The 16,714-nt window shown below is 32.8% G+C and overlaps 2 protein-coding genes across 2 annotated transcripts; one reads left to right on the forward strand and one right to left on the reverse strand.

The window, feature by feature from the left end:
- Positions 1 to 1,994: 1,994 nt before the first annotated feature.
- LOC105318090 (nuclear cap-binding protein subunit 1) lies at positions 1,995 to 11,102 on the forward strand. Its single transcript, XM_011415016.4, has 23 exons — positions 1,995 to 2,153; positions 3,779 to 3,870; positions 4,035 to 4,135; positions 4,379 to 4,463; positions 4,665 to 4,736; positions 5,096 to 5,203; positions 5,444 to 5,491; positions 5,697 to 5,770; positions 6,019 to 6,088; positions 6,299 to 6,514; positions 6,918 to 7,015; positions 7,341 to 7,404; positions 7,498 to 7,608; positions 7,791 to 7,855; positions 7,981 to 8,118; positions 8,376 to 8,599; positions 8,942 to 9,041; positions 9,204 to 9,297; positions 9,478 to 9,581; positions 9,686 to 9,800; positions 10,013 to 10,138; positions 10,320 to 10,433; positions 10,530 to 11,102. The coding sequence occupies exons 1-23, from the start codon at positions 2,114 to 2,116 to the stop codon at positions 10,641 to 10,643; spliced, it is 2,373 nt and encodes a 790-aa protein (XP_011413318.1). The 5' UTR covers positions 1,995 to 2,113; the 3' UTR covers positions 10,644 to 11,102.
- Positions 11,103 to 11,576: 474 nt separating this feature from the next.
- LOC105318091 (succinate dehydrogenase assembly factor 4, mitochondrial) lies at positions 11,577 to 12,627 on the reverse strand. Its single transcript, XM_011415017.4, has 2 exons — positions 12,483 to 12,627; positions 11,577 to 12,111 (listed from the first exon to the last, which is right to left on the reverse strand). Exons 1-2 carry the CDS (start codon positions 12,520 to 12,522, stop codon positions 11,825 to 11,827), a joined length of 327 nt encoding a protein of 108 aa, XP_011413319.1. The 5' UTR covers positions 12,523 to 12,627; the 3' UTR covers positions 11,577 to 11,824.
- Between the last annotated feature and the right edge of the window lie 4,087 nt (positions 12,628 to 16,714).

Below are 16,714 nucleotides of genomic sequence, written 5' to 3' on the forward strand. Positions count from 1 at the left end.
TTGTACCCAACAATGAAGAAGAAGAAGAAGAAGAAGAAGAAGAAGAAGAAGAAGAAGTTAGAATGATATCATTACATGTCTTAAAGTTTTTTCATCCACAAAAACTTCATCAAAATGCATTAATTCAGTAATATAACGTTATACTTTGTCCCGAGTTTTTGCTTCCTCCACTTTTCGCTTGATATTTAAATAATAATAAATACCTTTGTGCTCAAACTAATTTCATCCACTAATATGAAAAAAGTACAGATTATCTGTTTTCAAACTCCCCTCTACCGCTTCGGGTTTCAATACACATCCCAAAATAGAAAGTCGACGGGGATTTAGCATTGCATCAGCCATTAATATGCCCGGATGATAACGTTGAAAAATTGCGCGAGGTGTCCTGAGTACTCCCGAATGGAGAAAAGGTGTAAACATTTCTCATTGTAAATCTCCGTAAGAAATTTGTTTTCGTTCCTGTAAACTTTTATGAGTGAAAAGGGATAATTTGTTAATGAAGATATCTTGGATATTTTCCATTTCATCGATTTCAACTGTACTTCTTTCAAAGGTATGTGCATTTTTATAAAAATCGTCAAAAAGTGATGGAAGCAATAACTTGGGACAGACTCGAAACTACGTGTTTGTCAAATCTTCAAGATACAATATATCAATCATTTCATTTCATTTTGAAAGAATCAAATGTTCATCAGTAAGTGTGCGATGGTGTTCGATTGTACAACTCTTTACAACTTCAACAACTTCCACATTTTGGTTAAAACTTAGTAGTTATTTTGGAGTCTTCAGTCTTTGTTTGTTTGTATGTGAATATGTATCTAAATCTAAACAGTAGTAAATCAAATATGTATTCCAAAATTACCCTGGTTTGCTTTGGTTTAATTAATTTTGATGTAAATAATCTATAAATGGCACCCAAAGCCGCAGGCTTAAAGAGGTTCGATCCTCTGATTTTGGGTAGCCATTTTGGATCACCTCTAGTCTGCAAATTCTGTGTCATACATGAATTCTAATTATAAATTCTTTTTTTACAATGCCAAATAAACTATATTGAATAAAATAGTGGAGGAAAAATTATATATTTAGAGAGTGTGGTAAGGGACTATATTTTGTGGCGGAAGGTTTTTTGGAAGAAAATGAACATTTTTCAGTTGTTTTAGAGTACTGTAATTTTAGCTTTCTTATTTTCCGTGCAGACCAAATTTTCAGATAGTTTATGCATTGGGATATCTTTGTGTTGTTTCAAAAAACATATTTCAATATTTCTATCGACAAATATTGGCATATTTAAGTGATATTTCATAAAGGTAAAGAAAAAATCAACTCCAATTTTCCCCTAAAATTAGCTTATTTCATGCCATATCTCAAAATTTACATTATAGACCCATACTTTTGGTTTTATTATCTGAATATTTAAGTTTCTTTTGACAAGTCTGTCATAATTTGAGAAAAAGTTTGAGACTTTTAAATTATTTGATTGCATGTTGATTATGAATAATGAATATGAATATGAATAAAAATAGTGGGGTTTTTTTCAGTGCAAAAAGGTCAAATTATCAATAAGGTGATTTCTTTATGATAATTTTATTAATTCTAAATGATATAAATTTGTATTTGATACCATGGTTAATTTCGATAAAAAATCATAGAGGGAAAGTTATTTATGTGCAATTTGCACTTTCAGTGCAGAAAGGTCATATTAAATACACCGTAGCATCGAAAGGAGCATATAGACCCCAAAATTTTGTTTTGAGTTTTGGTTTAGATTTGTGTGTACGTGTTAAAAAAATAAAAAAAATACTTTATATAGAAAAAAAACTAAAAGACTTTTGATTACAGGATCCCGAGATGATTTTGCACCACATTTTAATTTATCATTGAATATTCAATAATATCCGAGGATCCAAACAATTTATCGACTTCATGTAGATTTTTTGTTTAAATCTTCTTTTGCAATTTCTTGATGCATATTGGGTACGAGTTATTTTTGTCAGAAATTGATACGTGATCGGGCTCGGCATCCCTGAAATACAAAACACCAAAACCCGAGAGCGTTGCTGCTCAAGATTGTTCTTTTATTTGCCGGTTGATTCTCTTTGACTGAATTTGCAGAATGTCTCGTCGTCGAAGAGACTCCAGCGATGAGGAAGACGGTAACTGCAAATAGTGTGACCTTTGTATTGTTATAAAAAGAATACAACTAAACAAAAATTTACGAGAAAATGCAGACAAATTATTCACAATTGCTATTGTAGAAATTTCACCCTCAGTCTCATATGATTTTTATTTATCATTATTCTCCTATTTAAGGAATTTATTGATGAATGTTATTCATATTTTGCATGCAACGTGGTAAAACTTTTTCCAAAGGTCTTACCTGTTAAAAAAAAATTAAACAGAATATACAGATCAGGTTCTACCAAATTACTGCTTATTGTATACCATTGCCCTATGGCCATTACTTTCTTTGAAGTTATCATGATTATTATTATAACTTTATCATTCACTTATACAGACTGTGATTGTTGGATGGAGAATAATTCAACTTTCTCTTTTAAATTTCTGTCTATTTGGCCCTCAGCTTATTTGTGATTCGTTATGGTACTTTGTTTAGACCTATTCTCTTTTGAGAAGTGGACAGGCATAGCCTACATCCACTTCTCTTCGCAAGCCCTCATATTTTGATTCTGGAAAACGTGTAAATGTCGGAACCAAAGACGGTTTACACTTCGACCCATGTTTCGACTCCAGTTTCCCTGAATTTTTGTAACAGACCTATTATTTCTACATTTTAAACATAAATGCATCCATATATTACAAACAAATCACCACTAACCCGCTTTCAAATCATTTTCTCAACTTCTACATTCCGGTTTTAAACTATGAGATCATTCGCTATAGGTGGTTTAAAAAGTAGAAAATTTAGAGTCGGAAAAAATGGAAAATAGTGTTTCGATTGTAGACTTTAGATTAAAGGTATTTTTCTTAAAATTTACAAAGCTATATAGAACGGTTTTACAATTTAAGACAAATTAACAAAATGCATACGATAAAACAAGTAACTTTGTCACATAAAACAATGAAAACTCTTTTATTTTAATCTTTCTTGTATGCTATATTAATCAATGTTCGTTTTATTGTTAAAAACAAATGTAGAACAAAATTTGTCACCATAAGAGATGATTAAAAAGGGAAGAAATACCACTTTGTAATTATTTAACTCAGTATTTGTTTGCACATTGTAAGATTAAGTTGATTCAGTTACGTTTTCGACATTATTGTTTTAAATATGTTTCCAATTTTATCCGAAACATAAACATTTAATCTGCACTGACCTAGATAAACAATGTGATGCACAAAATTTAAACCCGGGATGTAGAAGTTGCGAAAATGATTTGACAGCGGGTTATTATTGATTTTTTGTGATATATGGATGCAATAATGTTTAAAATGTAGAAATAGTAGGTCTGTTACGAAAATTCAGGGAAACTGGAGTCGAAACATGAGTCGAAGCGTAAACCGTCTTTGGTTCCGACATTTACACGTTTTCCAGAATCAAAACATGAGGGCTTGCGAAGAGAAGTGGATGTAGGCTATGCCTGTCCACTTCTCAAAAGAGAATAGTTTAGACCCATTGCGATATATAAAAAAAGGAATATTGTAGTGTTTCTGATTCTATTGTAACTGAGTTAGAGCTTCCTGTGAGCAGAAACTGGTGTATTATGAATTCAGTGGAGATGCAATAATGCTAATGCAATTGTCATCGATATCTCTTTAGTTGGTCATTCTGCAAGAAAGCGCAGAAGGGGATCGGAGAATATAGACATTGAAGAAAGACTGGAATCCCTCATCACCCGAGTAGGAGAAAAGGTAAATTACCATAAACCTTAGAGTTATCGTCTTCACCTTTGTATATAATTGGATTTTTACACTGCTTTTAATATCACTTGAAATTACATGACACAATATTATAAAATGTAGTTTTGCCTGTAGCTAAAGTAACATTCAAGTACATGTATATTGATCTTTCCTAGAGTACTTCTTCTCTGGAAAGTAACTTGGAAGGACTAGCAAGTGTGTTGGAGGCAGATTTGGCGAATTATAAAACAAAGATAATGAGGATTTTATGTTCATGGTAAGTAATTGATAGAGTGTGATGAGCAATTTCCATACAATTGGTTTTTTTTTTAATATTAAACCAGAATAAGCATTAGAGGATGAAAAGGAAATGTATTAGACTATAATCTAAAAATTTTAATTAGGAGATGACAAGCTGATTAAAAAAGGCAATAACAGTACACAGCTGCAAATTATTCATGTTAATTTTTTGTTGCTTTCTCTTTGCTAGCTTTTATGATAAATAAAATTTTACTTGCAGTGTTGTTAAGCTCCCAGAAAAGATGGCCGTCTATACCACTTTAGTTGGACTTCTGAATGCCAAGAACTATAACTGTGGTGGAGAAGTAAGTTACCTTTAAAATTTTAGAGAAAAAATATCTTTTAATTTCATAAGTGGATTATACAGTTACATTATGCAATATTGAGCATCTGGATGATTGCAATCCAGTTTAAACCACTGGTATTTCTGGAAATTTTGTAGGAATTCTTGAAACTTGAAGATAATAGGTTATACTCCATCATATTATTGTAGTTATTCTTTTCAGTTTGTAGAAATGCTAATCAGAAATCTAAAGGAATCCTTGAAGACAGGAGAATATGACAATGCAAAGTTGATTGTAAGTACTGGGTTTTTTTCACTAAAATTTGTAAGTAGTTAAAAAAGCATGTGACTACCATGAATGAAGTTGATTAAGGTAACAAAAATTGAGAATTTTCCTCAAAATTTTGTTTTTATTCTTGACAGTGGCAACAACCATGATCTTTGGTTAATATCTAAACAATAAATATGACCTTTTAGATACAAACAGAACTGTTTTGAACTTTAGAACATCCTTGAACAGAATTTGAACATCATCATTAAGGCATTTTGGCCATTTTTGAACCTCAGAATGTTGGTTCAAGGTCAAAGATAACTTGGGTTGACTAAATCATATATTTGTTCAGTAATGATGTTGTGTTCACTCTTCTCTTGCAGGTTCGATTTTTAGCTGATTGTGTCAACTGTCATGTAATTGTAGCTGGTTCCCTCCTCTCCATGTTCGACAATTTCATAGAAGTAACACTGGAAGACAACATTCCTCAGGTAAATGAGCAAGTCATCCCTATTTAAATATATGTGTCAATTTTAAAAATAACATCAAGTTAGTGTTTTTATGCTTTTGAGTCATCATTATTTAAAATATGATATTACAGGATTTTACATTTTAAATTGTTTTGTATAGTACTTTATGTAATTGTTCATAAGTGATAACAAATGAACTTTGTATATCTTACCTTGATTCTTTTGATTTCTTCACCTGATACACCTTGATTTTGTGAACAGGTGCGATCTGATTGGTATGTGTATGCAGTAATGTCTGCCCTACCCTGGGTAAGTACCAAGACTCCCAAGTCATGTAATATTCTAGTAGTTGTAAGGAAAATGATGATAATGAATAAGGATAAATGATTAATGGTAAAATTTTATTGACCATTACAATGATACAGTGAAGAGTATGTATTTAACAGTGAATAAAGATAAGTATTCAGGTAAAAATAATTCTGTTTTCTTGGTGAAATGGATTTTTGGGCTGTAGGTTGCTAAAGAACTGCATGAAAAGAAAGAAGCTGAATTCAACAAACTCCTATCAACCATTGACAACTATATCAGGTTTGTAAATGTAACGTCAGGAAATTTTGTTTTCAAAGAGTTAAAAGTAGAAAAAAAATTAAGTGAGTATACTGAGGTATTTTAATCAGGTGAAAATTTCTTTCGATTGTATAAGGCTGAAAGAAGACTTAATATTCAGAATTCTCCACATCATAACATACATGTTCAGTATATTATAATAAGGTTCCTCAGTGGAATATTAAGATTGTATAATAATTGGTTTGCTTGTCAACATCTTATTCCTGCAGCAAGAGACAAAAGATCCATGTCCCGGCCCTGAGAGTGTGGACATCTGATTTTCCTCACCCCCAGGAGGAGGTTTGTTTGCTATTTCATTTGTTGTGATACATGTACTTGTTTGATTGACCACTGAGGCAAACATTAAAAGTCTTTAATCTACTTTAAGATAACATGTTTGTCTTTGGTTCAGTATGGTTGGTTGTAATTATTATTTCCTATTGCTCATTCATTGTGAATGAAATGTATTTAAAAACATGCGTGGTGAGATATTTTTCTCTTCCTCTATAGTATCTGGATTGCCTCTGGGCCCAAATCAAGAATCTGAGGGCCAACAAATGGTCAGAGAAACAAATAGTGCGGCCGTACCTGGCCTTTGATGGAGTGTTATGTGAGGCTTTGCAGCACACTCTTCCCCAGATTATACCCCCCTCACACAACGAGGAAACTACCTACCCCCTCCCCAGGGTCGTCTTTAGGATGTTTGACTACACAGATGTACCTGAGGTAGGGGCTTGTTGACAGAATCACTTGAATGTTGGCAAATGGTACCAATATTTAGACACATGTATATGTATTTCAACTTCTGTTCCATGACATCCCCTGTAGTACTGTAATTACTAGACAGAAATACCCTCCTGAAGTGGTTAGGATTTTTGACTCTTGCTGTTTTTGTCTTAAATTATTCATATGTAAGTATCTGTGAAAAAAAATTGGTGCAGCAAAAAAAATGGTTACCGTTAATTGTTTAAAGTAAAATATACTTTATTCCAATCTATTGTACAATAAAAACAAAAGTTTTTGAAGAGTTGTCAGTGCAATGGTTTATTTATACATGTACTAAGTGTGAATCAGTAAACGATATCATACTAGGTCTTATTTCTTAAGATGGAGTGTTCTTTTATTTCAGGGTCCTGTGTTACCCGGGAGCCACTCCATTGAGAGATACTTGATTGAGGAACAGATTGACAGGATACTCCGTACAAACTTTGCAGAGCGCAAGGATTGGTAAGTCATTCTAATGGATATATTAGTACATGTACATGTAAATGATACATATTGATACAAAAGAAGCTTAGATTTGATGTGCTAATTAATGAGTAAGCTAAACTATGAATGAGAACGTTTGCAATAAATTTCAAGTGTTTTAATTTATGTACGTTAACAGTACGGTGTATATTTCAAACTTATTGTCACATGTAAATTTTGAGCTTTGTATGTCAGGCATGTTGCTAAATGTTATATAATTTACAAAAGCATTGTGATTTGTAATGTACAAATGTACATTGTACATGTGTTTGTGAGATAAGCAGTTTTATTCTTATTATTTCAGTGCTGCAGCATTACTCAGCTTTCCTTCTAAGAACAAGATTCCCCTGAATTACATGATTGTAGAGGTATGACCTACACTTGTCCATTTATCTTATTGCTTATATATTTTATATTTACTCTGTATGATGTGCATTACATTTCTGGGGTGTGTTTTACAGGTGATGTTTTCTCAGCTGTTTCTGCTGCCAGTGCCCCCCTACCTAGAGATCTTCTATGGCTCCCTACTGATTGAACTCTGTAAACTACAGCCAGGATCCATGCCCCAAGTTGTATCCTTTTTACAGAGTTGCATTATTTTGTCACAAAACATAGTAAATAATTCTACAGTAAAAGTAGAAGTTACGTTATTGAAAATACAGATACCAGCAAGTGGTCTGACTCAGTAAGAGAAAACTTTGTGTGGAATATTACGTATGAATGACTTTTTCTTTGATTTTCTTAACCGTCATAGTTAGCTCAAGCCACAGAAATGTTGTATGAGAGAATTGACACCATGAATGTGACTTGTATTGAGAGGTATGTAAATCTAGATCAGATGTGGTGTTATTCATATACATTTATCAATAAGTTAGCCAGTAAATGGGATACTGTTAAACTGAGGTGATATTGATATTAAACAAATATTTGATTATTCTCCCTAGATTTTCTAATTGGTTTGCCTACCACTTGAGTAACTTCCAGTTCCGCTGGAGCTGGGATGACTGGTCCACCTGTTGTCAGATGGACCCAGAGTTACCCAAACCCAAGTTTGTGAAGGAAGTGCTTCTCAAAGCCATGAGGTATAAAGACATAGTTTTGTTGTACTCACCTCTTATATGTTAAATTTAAAATTTGATGTTTTTATAGTATACCGGTAGTTATGTTCAAGATTTTATTTACACTGGGAACTGTTAATATTTATTATCATATTTTTATTCAGCTTCAGTCATTAAATTTTGCAATTATCTGGATCATGAAGAATTTTTACTGCTTGTAACTTGAACATGCACAATGTAATAAATTATGTTTGATTTTATTTTACATGCATGCATTGCAGATTATCATACCACCAGAGAATGGTAGAAACGGTGCCAGAGAGCTTTGAAGCCTTGATCCCTGAGAAGCCTCACTCTGAGTTCAAGTATGAGAAGGAGGGGGCGGGGTCCATGCCGGGGACCATGGTGGCCCATCAGCTGATCTCCGCCATCAAGTCCAAGTGTACCCCCGAGGAAGCCATGGTGCTGCTCAAGGATCTCCCCAACCCTCTGAGTGAGGAAGAGAGTAAGTCAACATGATCGTCCTGTTAACAGCTGTGGAACCTTGGTGTATAGTCTCTAAACTACAGTGAACATGATTGGAGATGCTACAAAATATTATTTCAATTTTAGTACATATATACGGTATATAGTTTTGCTCTGCACCTTTTAAGAAATAATTGCCATGTTTAAAATAAACCATCAAACCCTCATGTAATAGATGAGGGTTCATATTAATCAAGTATTTAATCATTTGACTGTGTTTATTTTTCCAGGTGACCCCGCTGACCATGTACTGGTAGTAGATGAGGGTTTCATATTTCTCGAGTTTTTTAATGATTTGACTATTTTAATGATTTTCTTTCAGGTGACCCCACCTACCATCCACTCAGGATAGATGTCTTTGTCTCCGTCTTACTTCATCTTGGCAACAAATCTTTCAGTCATTCATTTGCAGCCATAGCCAAGTAAGAACACAGAAAATTAGATTTCTCATAAATGCCAATCAATGACTGATATCTTTATAAAAACATCATGGTTGATAAATTGAATTAACCTGAACAAATTTATCAAAAGTAATTGCGGATGATATAGAGATCATAATGTTAATTCCGTTACTTTGTCAATAGATTCCATCACATTTTGAAGCTTCTAGCTGACACAGAGGAGGGACAGATCTGGTTACTCCGTACAATGTTTGAGGTCTGGAGCTCACATCAACAGGTAAAACTTCCACACCTACCTGTTAATTCTGAAGATGTACACCAGTAGGAAAAATTCAGGCTCTGACAAATCTTCATTGATATCAGTCCACTTCTTCACAATATCTGCATATTTCTGAAGTGAATACAAAATTGGCATGTACCCCTGTCCATGTGAACAGTCTTGATTATTTTGTTATAGATGATGGTAGTGCTTGTTGATAAATTACTGAAGACCCAGATTGTGGAGCCATCAGCTGTTGCTAATTGGTTGTTTTCCAGTGAAATGCAGCCAGAGTTTACAAAGTATGACAGATTTTTACTAAGTTTTACAACTTTCATCTAAGAGATATAACAACCTATGGGTTTTTACATGAACATGTACCTTAGATGTTTACATCTTCTGGCAGATTTTATGTTTGGGAGATCATGCATGCAACAATTAGGAAGATGAGTAAGCAAGTAGACAAACTACAACAAGACGTGGAGGATGCCAAGGATAAACTGGATGCAGCCAAGAGAAAGGTTAAAAAAAGATTATTTTGTTTTAAACCTCAATGTTCAGGAAAAAAGGGTATGTTGAAAAAGTGTCATTTTAAAGACCATAATATTAAGGGGTGAGGAAATGGAAGCTCTAATTTTATGTTTAACTAGCCATTGTACTTATTGTTGTAGTACATGAGAATTTTCATATTCAGGACTAACAGAATATTAAAGTTGGTTTACATTTATTGCAGCAAGCAGATGGTTTGATGGATGATGAAGATGAGGAGATTCCTACTGATGACATCATAGAGAGAATGGAAGAGAGACTTGAGGCAGCTCAGAACCAACAAAAACGCTTGTTCCTGATCATATTTCAGGTATGAAGGAACTTGAAATAATTAACAGGATTTTAAAAAAACTATGCAAATAAAGGTTATGATATACCTATACTGTGATAGTTAATGTGCAGAACAAAATACAGTGTATTTGTTTCTGAGTGAAATAACTTTAAACCATGTTTCTTTTCTCCATGCTGATATGGCATATTGTCGTTGACAGAGATTCATAATGATTCTGACGGACCATTTGGCAAAGTGTGAAGGAAATAGCATTGATTACAATACACCTTGGTACAAATGGGTAATTGAACGATTGCAACAAATCTTTTTACTGGTATGTATCTTCTTCAAAACTAGAAAATGTTCATTACTGTGCAAAAAGTTTGAATTTTTAAACACTGTTAAACCCTGTGCATTGCTTCTATTTCAGCACCATGAATTGGTTTTTAGATACATCAGCACCCTGGAGTCTCTTTTATTTACAAGTGACATTGACTTTCATATTTTGGAAATATTCCAACAGTTTTGCGCCCTTCGTTCGTAACTTGGCCATGGTATCTTTGCAACAAGAAATGATGAATAATGTGGTTATTCCTCGATTATGGATTTGTGAATGAATATGAAAAAATTGTAGATTATCATATTTTCCAGCTTCAAGACATCATTGTAAATCAGGAATTAAAACATGGATTTCTTCTGATGAATGATATAAAGTTAATGTACATTTACAAATTGGTTGTTGTCCAACAACTTTGAGGCTTATTTCAAAATACATGTACTAATATCGAAAGGCAGTGCATGTACATGTAATTTGCTGTCTCCCATGGAATATGTGTTAAACATTGTCATGATACTTGATAAGGAAGATTTTAAAAGATGTTATATATAAATCAACTTCCATGCTTTTTACTACTAAATTTCATTAAATACATTAAAATTTGTAAGTGCAGCATTTGAAACAATGTCAAAAATGTATCAATAAATTCATTTTATATTATGAAAACTCTTCCATTTTCTTTTGTTTGCTTAATAAAGTTGAAGTAAAAGCAAATTGGTTGTTCCTGAAAATACTGTATATCAGTAATTAAATGCAAGGAAGTAATTTCAGCGTAAAATCACAAGAAGAAACCCTCACTGATTTTAAAATCTCACTATATTAGTACTTTTCAGACAGTTTTGAACTATATGAAATTATAACAAAAAATTGGTGATTGCGATTTTATAATCTCACTATTTGATATATACAAAACAGCAAAATTGCAGAACTATGTACTCTATAAAATAAAGCATTTACTGTCATCTATATAACTAAGAAAAATGAAATTTTGTTATCAGTTGGTAGTATGATATTTAATGACTAATGAAAATGCTGTCAGGTAGTGGTAACATCATATGACTCAAATAATTATTGGTTCCGGACAGTTCAATGAAACAGTTTCACCCCTATAACTTGTCTTACAGGCACAACAAATCTTCATTGTAATTTTTAAACCTTCCTTTAATGAAAAACATTTATGGTAATATACATGTACCTGCAAACATATTTGATATGTACAGGGTTCCATTCTTGCGAAAACACACAAAGAGCTATATCAAACAAAGAAAATCAATCTCATATAAATATTGATCAGAAGAAGTGTTGACTTGTGGTTATCAAAACACAGTTCAGATCCACCAAAAATGAAAGACACTGCTATTAATGTGCTCTGAATATTGCATTATTGTTCAAAAGTCTGTCACACGCCCCTTTCTTTCCCAGTCACCATAACGAGTAGGTTCAGGTCCCCTGGGACCTCCGATTTCCCCAGTGACTGGGTTCTTGTCATCAGGGAACCTCTCTAGAGGTTCCTGTTCAACTGTCATGTTCACCACCTCCTCCGTCTCTAGTTCCTGGCGAGGATCATCAAACTTTCCAGCAGGAGTTTTCCCCTTTTTACGCTTGCTTTTCCCTTCATCTGAATGATTACGATACACTGACCAAGATATTCCTGACTTTCCTGGGTTAAGTACACCTAAAAGAAAGAAATAGATTCCATAAATCGCCAACTTTCTGAATTGTTTTAGTTATATGTAAGAAGCAAATTGATAACTATTTTGGGAAAAGTTCAAACTACTGCACAGTTTAAACTTGTGAACTATTCAATTTTTTGTTTGTTTTCAATTTGTTCCGACTTGACATTAAAGATAAAAGAAGGATGAAAACGATGCAGACGTAACGTTCGTCACAAAAAGCTGTAAAATTGCGTATTAAACCAAGCTTTGGACCAAAGCTTGGTTTGATACGCAATTTTACCAAAGTTTGATTCACATTTTCAGAACTCATCCTACAACTGTTTATGAGTTGCAATATATTCCAAAGTCATTTTAAAAAATAAAACCTCACCGTAAAACCGCTGGGCTATAACTTTTGTGACCGCTGACATCCTTCTTCGAACTTAACGTCTTAAGTCTTGTGTAACCTCTAACTGAATGAAATTGAAAATAGCAAATGTTAAAACCAAAAGTAGGTATTTGTTAAATCGTAGTCCAACTGTTTCGACCCCTAACACGCTAGCTTATCTGCTTTAACATCAATTTTACTATAATATGTTTATTTGATCAAAGGCAAATACGTTGAAAAAAAAGAACTAAATAGTTTATAAAATAAAATGATAAGGGTTAATTTCATGTGAAAAGCAACACCCCCCCCCCCCCAAAAAAAGAAAAAGAATGGAACGCATTGAACTCATTTGTCGGGAGTTCGATTCTTTTTTTATCAATAAAGCCAAAAAACTTATTTTACTGACTGAACCATGAGCTATATGTAAGCATAGCTATGCTTACGCATAGCTCATGGTTCAGTCAGTAAAGTAAGTTTTTTGGCTTTATTGATAAAAATTCGAACTTCTGTGGTACTATAATAGATGTACATGTTCGATCCTCTGATTTTGGGTAGCCATTTTGTGTCACCTCTAGTCTGGAAATTCTGTGTCATATATGAATTCTACTTGTAAATTCCTTTTTTACAATGCCAAATAAACTCTATTGAAGAAAATAGTGAGGAAAAAATTCCATATTTAGAAAGTGTAGTAAGGGACTATATTTTGTGGCGGAAGGTTTTTAAGAAGAAAATGAACATGTTTTATAACTCAGTTGTTTTAGAGTACCCTAATTTTAGCTTTCTTATCTTCCGTGCAGACCAAATTTTCAGATAGTTTATGCATTGGGATATCTTCGTATTGTTTCAAAAAATATATTTCAACAATATTTCAATATTTCTATCGACATATATTGGCATGTTTAAGTGATATTTCATAAAAGTAAAGAAAAAATCAACTCCAATTTTCCCTAAAATTAGCTTATTTCATGCCATATCTCAAAATTTACATTTTAGACCGATACATTTGGTTTTATTTTCTGAATATTTAAGTTTTTTTTGACAAGTCTGTCATAATTTGAGAAAAAGTTTGAGACTTTTAAATTACTTAATTGCATGTTGAATCGTTTATGAATAAAAATAGTATTTTTTCAGTGCAAAAAGGTCAAAATATCAATAAGGTGAAGAAATTGCAAACTTTTTCATTATGATAATTTTGATTTTATTAATTCTAAATAATGTAAATTTATATTTGATACCATGGTTCATTTCGATAAAAAATTATAGAGAGAAAAGCGATTTATGTGCAATTTGCACTTTCAGTGCAGAAAGGTCATATTAAATACACCGTAGCACCGAAAGGAGCATATAGACCCCAAAATTTTCTTTTGAATTTTGGTTTAGATATGTGTGTAGATATTAAAAAAATACTTTAGAAAAAAAATTAGAGACTTTTGATCGCAGGATCCAACGTCCTTAACCGCTAATCCTTTCCGCGTTACACCATCGCGGTCCTCGCTGCAGTCATGTTTAAACCGTGGCGGTGTGACCTACCGTTGGACAAGTGATCAGCGATTTTTACCTGTACGCTATTAGACAATAAGACGGCCACCTAACAATAAGAGTCACTCTATACTGGTCATGTCTGATGTATTGTTTTCATTTCACTTAAAATGATTACGTATTCAATGCACGTTTTTAAAACTCCTTGACAATTATTTTAAAGAAATTTTAATTAAAGAATTATCTGCACCCGTGATAATTTTCATGTAACTGGATGTGTTGAACATATTTTATTGACTAATGCCAAAAGGATTGGACACAAGTTCCAAAAACTTAGAATGTCCTCTCCTTGTACATAATATATTACAGTGCCATACAATGCCAGTTAACATTGATAACAGTTATAGAACATGCAATGAAATACAAATAAATCATTAGTTTTAAATCTAGAATTAGAATTAGGATGGATAAGAAAGTTATGCAAATGATTTAAAAACTTAGATAAATCTACCACACTTTTGTATAAATGTATGAACTTCTTTAAATATTTTTATGTTTTCATCATAAGATAAAGTGTTGTCACCCCAAAGTAACAAATGTACATCAATTATATTCAAAAAGTTCAGTGATAAAAGATTATACATAAATGATTGTCTTAATGATGAATATTTTTTACAAACGAAGAACAAGTGATGTGCATCTTCTAAACTTCCACATGAACACATTGGGTTTGCTATTATGTTACACCGATAAAGATCACAATTGAGAACACAATTATGCCTTAATTTCGTATGAGTGATATTCAAGAATCTTTTACCAAAAGAAAAATACTTAGGAGGTTTTGTATAATTGCTCTGTAGTGATTTCTTAAAAATATTTAACGAAGTAGCTTCCTTGGTATTATTATTCAGACTATTCCACTTACGAATAGTGTCAGGAAAAAATGACTTATTAAAAGCTTCTAATCTACATCTAGGCAAAGAATAGTTTGAGGAGTTTCTAGTATTATAGTTGGAAGTGACATTTCTAATTTCAGGAGTTATGTCTTTTAGATAAGAAGGAACAAGATTGTTATGAATTTTGAACATAGTAGATAATTTAAGGCGGTCTCGTCTCGTTATTAATGGTTCCCATCATGTTTCCAAATATAGAGAATTTCTTGAGGCTATGACTGAAAGACCTGAAACTATTCTTGCTGCATAAAGTTGAACCTTTTCAAGCTTATCCATATCAAATTGGGTACATCCAGACCAAACTTCAACAGCATACTCTAGTTGTGGTCTTATAAATGATACATACATTTGTGCTAAAATATCTCTAGATACAGTAAATTTAAGTTTTTTAAGTAGACCAAGTTTTTTGTAAGCTATTTTAACAATGATGTCTATGTGATTAGACCAACTTAAATTTGAAGATAACAATACTCCTAGATGCTTGTGTTGTGAAACATATTCCAAGGTACAATCATCAAACATCAAATTAGGAAATTTTTCAACATTTTTAAAACTAAAGAATACAACTTTTGTTTTTTGTGGATTAAATTCTAGAAGCCATTGCTTTGACCATTCCTTCAGTACATGAAGATCATAATTAAGATTATCTTCTATGACAGAAATATTGTTTGAACACTGTTGTAATGAACTATCATCAGCATAAAGTCTACATATTGATCTCATGTTTTCAGCCACATCATTTACATAGAGTAAAAACAATAATGGGCCAAGAACAGAGCCCTGGGGAACACCTGCATTTATGAATTGGCTGGAAGAGAGTTTGGATATAACTGGATATAACTATTATTTAAAAAAAAAATTAATCATTTTTATTGTATAATCTAAATGAAGGAGAGGGTAAGAACTATAGAATATCATTTTTCGATTTTTTTACTGATTTCAAACAGTTTCAACTACATAAATGTTTTTAATCCATATCAGTTTGTTGCTCGTTTTACGGCAGTTTCTCGACGCTTAAGACAATTAACCTAGTCCGTGACAGGCACATGCTACACGGAGAGCGTTTACCTACGGTCACCGGCATGATATGAAAATTTTACTCAACCCTCAAAATACTTAATTATATTGATATAATTTTATGTGTGTTCAATATGAAGCTTGTACAACACAAATATAGTATCAGCTGCAAATAAAGTTTTTCGTAACCGCCCCTTCACCTCTTTCAACGTTCTGTGACTGTCAAAGTAAATTGTATTTAAGTTAAGTCCCAACTGTTTTACACAAAGGTGTGAAACCATCTCATTGACAAGAAATCACTCTTCGCTTGAACACACAGAATACACGGGTATACACTAGGCATAATTGCTAACGCACCACCTACTACCACCTACTACTTCTTCGATTGTTTTAGATCAACAAAGATTAATTATATAGTATATTATTTTAACAGTTTATAATAATACAGAAAATGAAACATCATTTGTTGTAATCTTATTGACCAGTTGCTTTGAGTACTGTTTATGAAACATTGGTACCCCCCGTTATGTGATTCACATATCAATATCAGGTGTGGGCTCCATTTGCTCGTGTAAATGGGATCTGTCTGTCTTTTCGCCTAGTATTTACGCGACGCTTTGGAATTCTTGCTCGGTCCCTCACACTTCCGGTTTGCGCAAATTTCCGGTACAACCTTGCAATTGACGTGTGGTGCCTTTTAAACACTTTGGCTACCTTAAACGACATTTTTTTAAATTTGATAATCATGCTGTGTCATGTTTTAGCAAATATCACCTGTAATCGTAC

This window comes from Magallana gigas, chromosome 6, assembly GCF_963853765.1.
Source record: "Magallana gigas chromosome 6, xbMagGiga1.1, whole genome shotgun sequence".
NCBI lineage: Eukaryota > Metazoa > Mollusca > Bivalvia > Ostreida > Ostreidae > Magallana > Magallana gigas.

Excerpts from the sequence above, each read along its gene's own strand:
- LOC105318090 (XM_011415016.4), top strand. The coding sequence starts at position 2,114 with ATGTCTCGTCGTCGAAGAGACTCCAGCGATGAGGAAGACG. Across the intron at positions 5,204-5,443 it reads TGGAAGACAACATTCCTCAG|GTGCGATCTGATTGGTATGT; the intron begins GTAAATGAGCAA and ends TTTTGTGAACAG. Across the intron at positions 10,139-10,319 it reads TGTTCCTGATCATATTTCAG|AGATTCATAATGATTCTGAC; the intron begins GTATGAAGGAAC and ends TGTCGTTGACAG.
- LOC105318091 (XM_011415017.4), bottom strand. The coding sequence starts at position 12,522 with ATGTCAGCGGTCACAAAAGTTATAGCCCAGCGGTTTTACG. Across the intron at positions 12,112-12,482 it reads TATAGCCCAGCGGTTTTACG|GTGTACTTAACCCAGGAAAG; the intron begins GTGAGGTTTTAT and ends TCTTTCTTTTAG.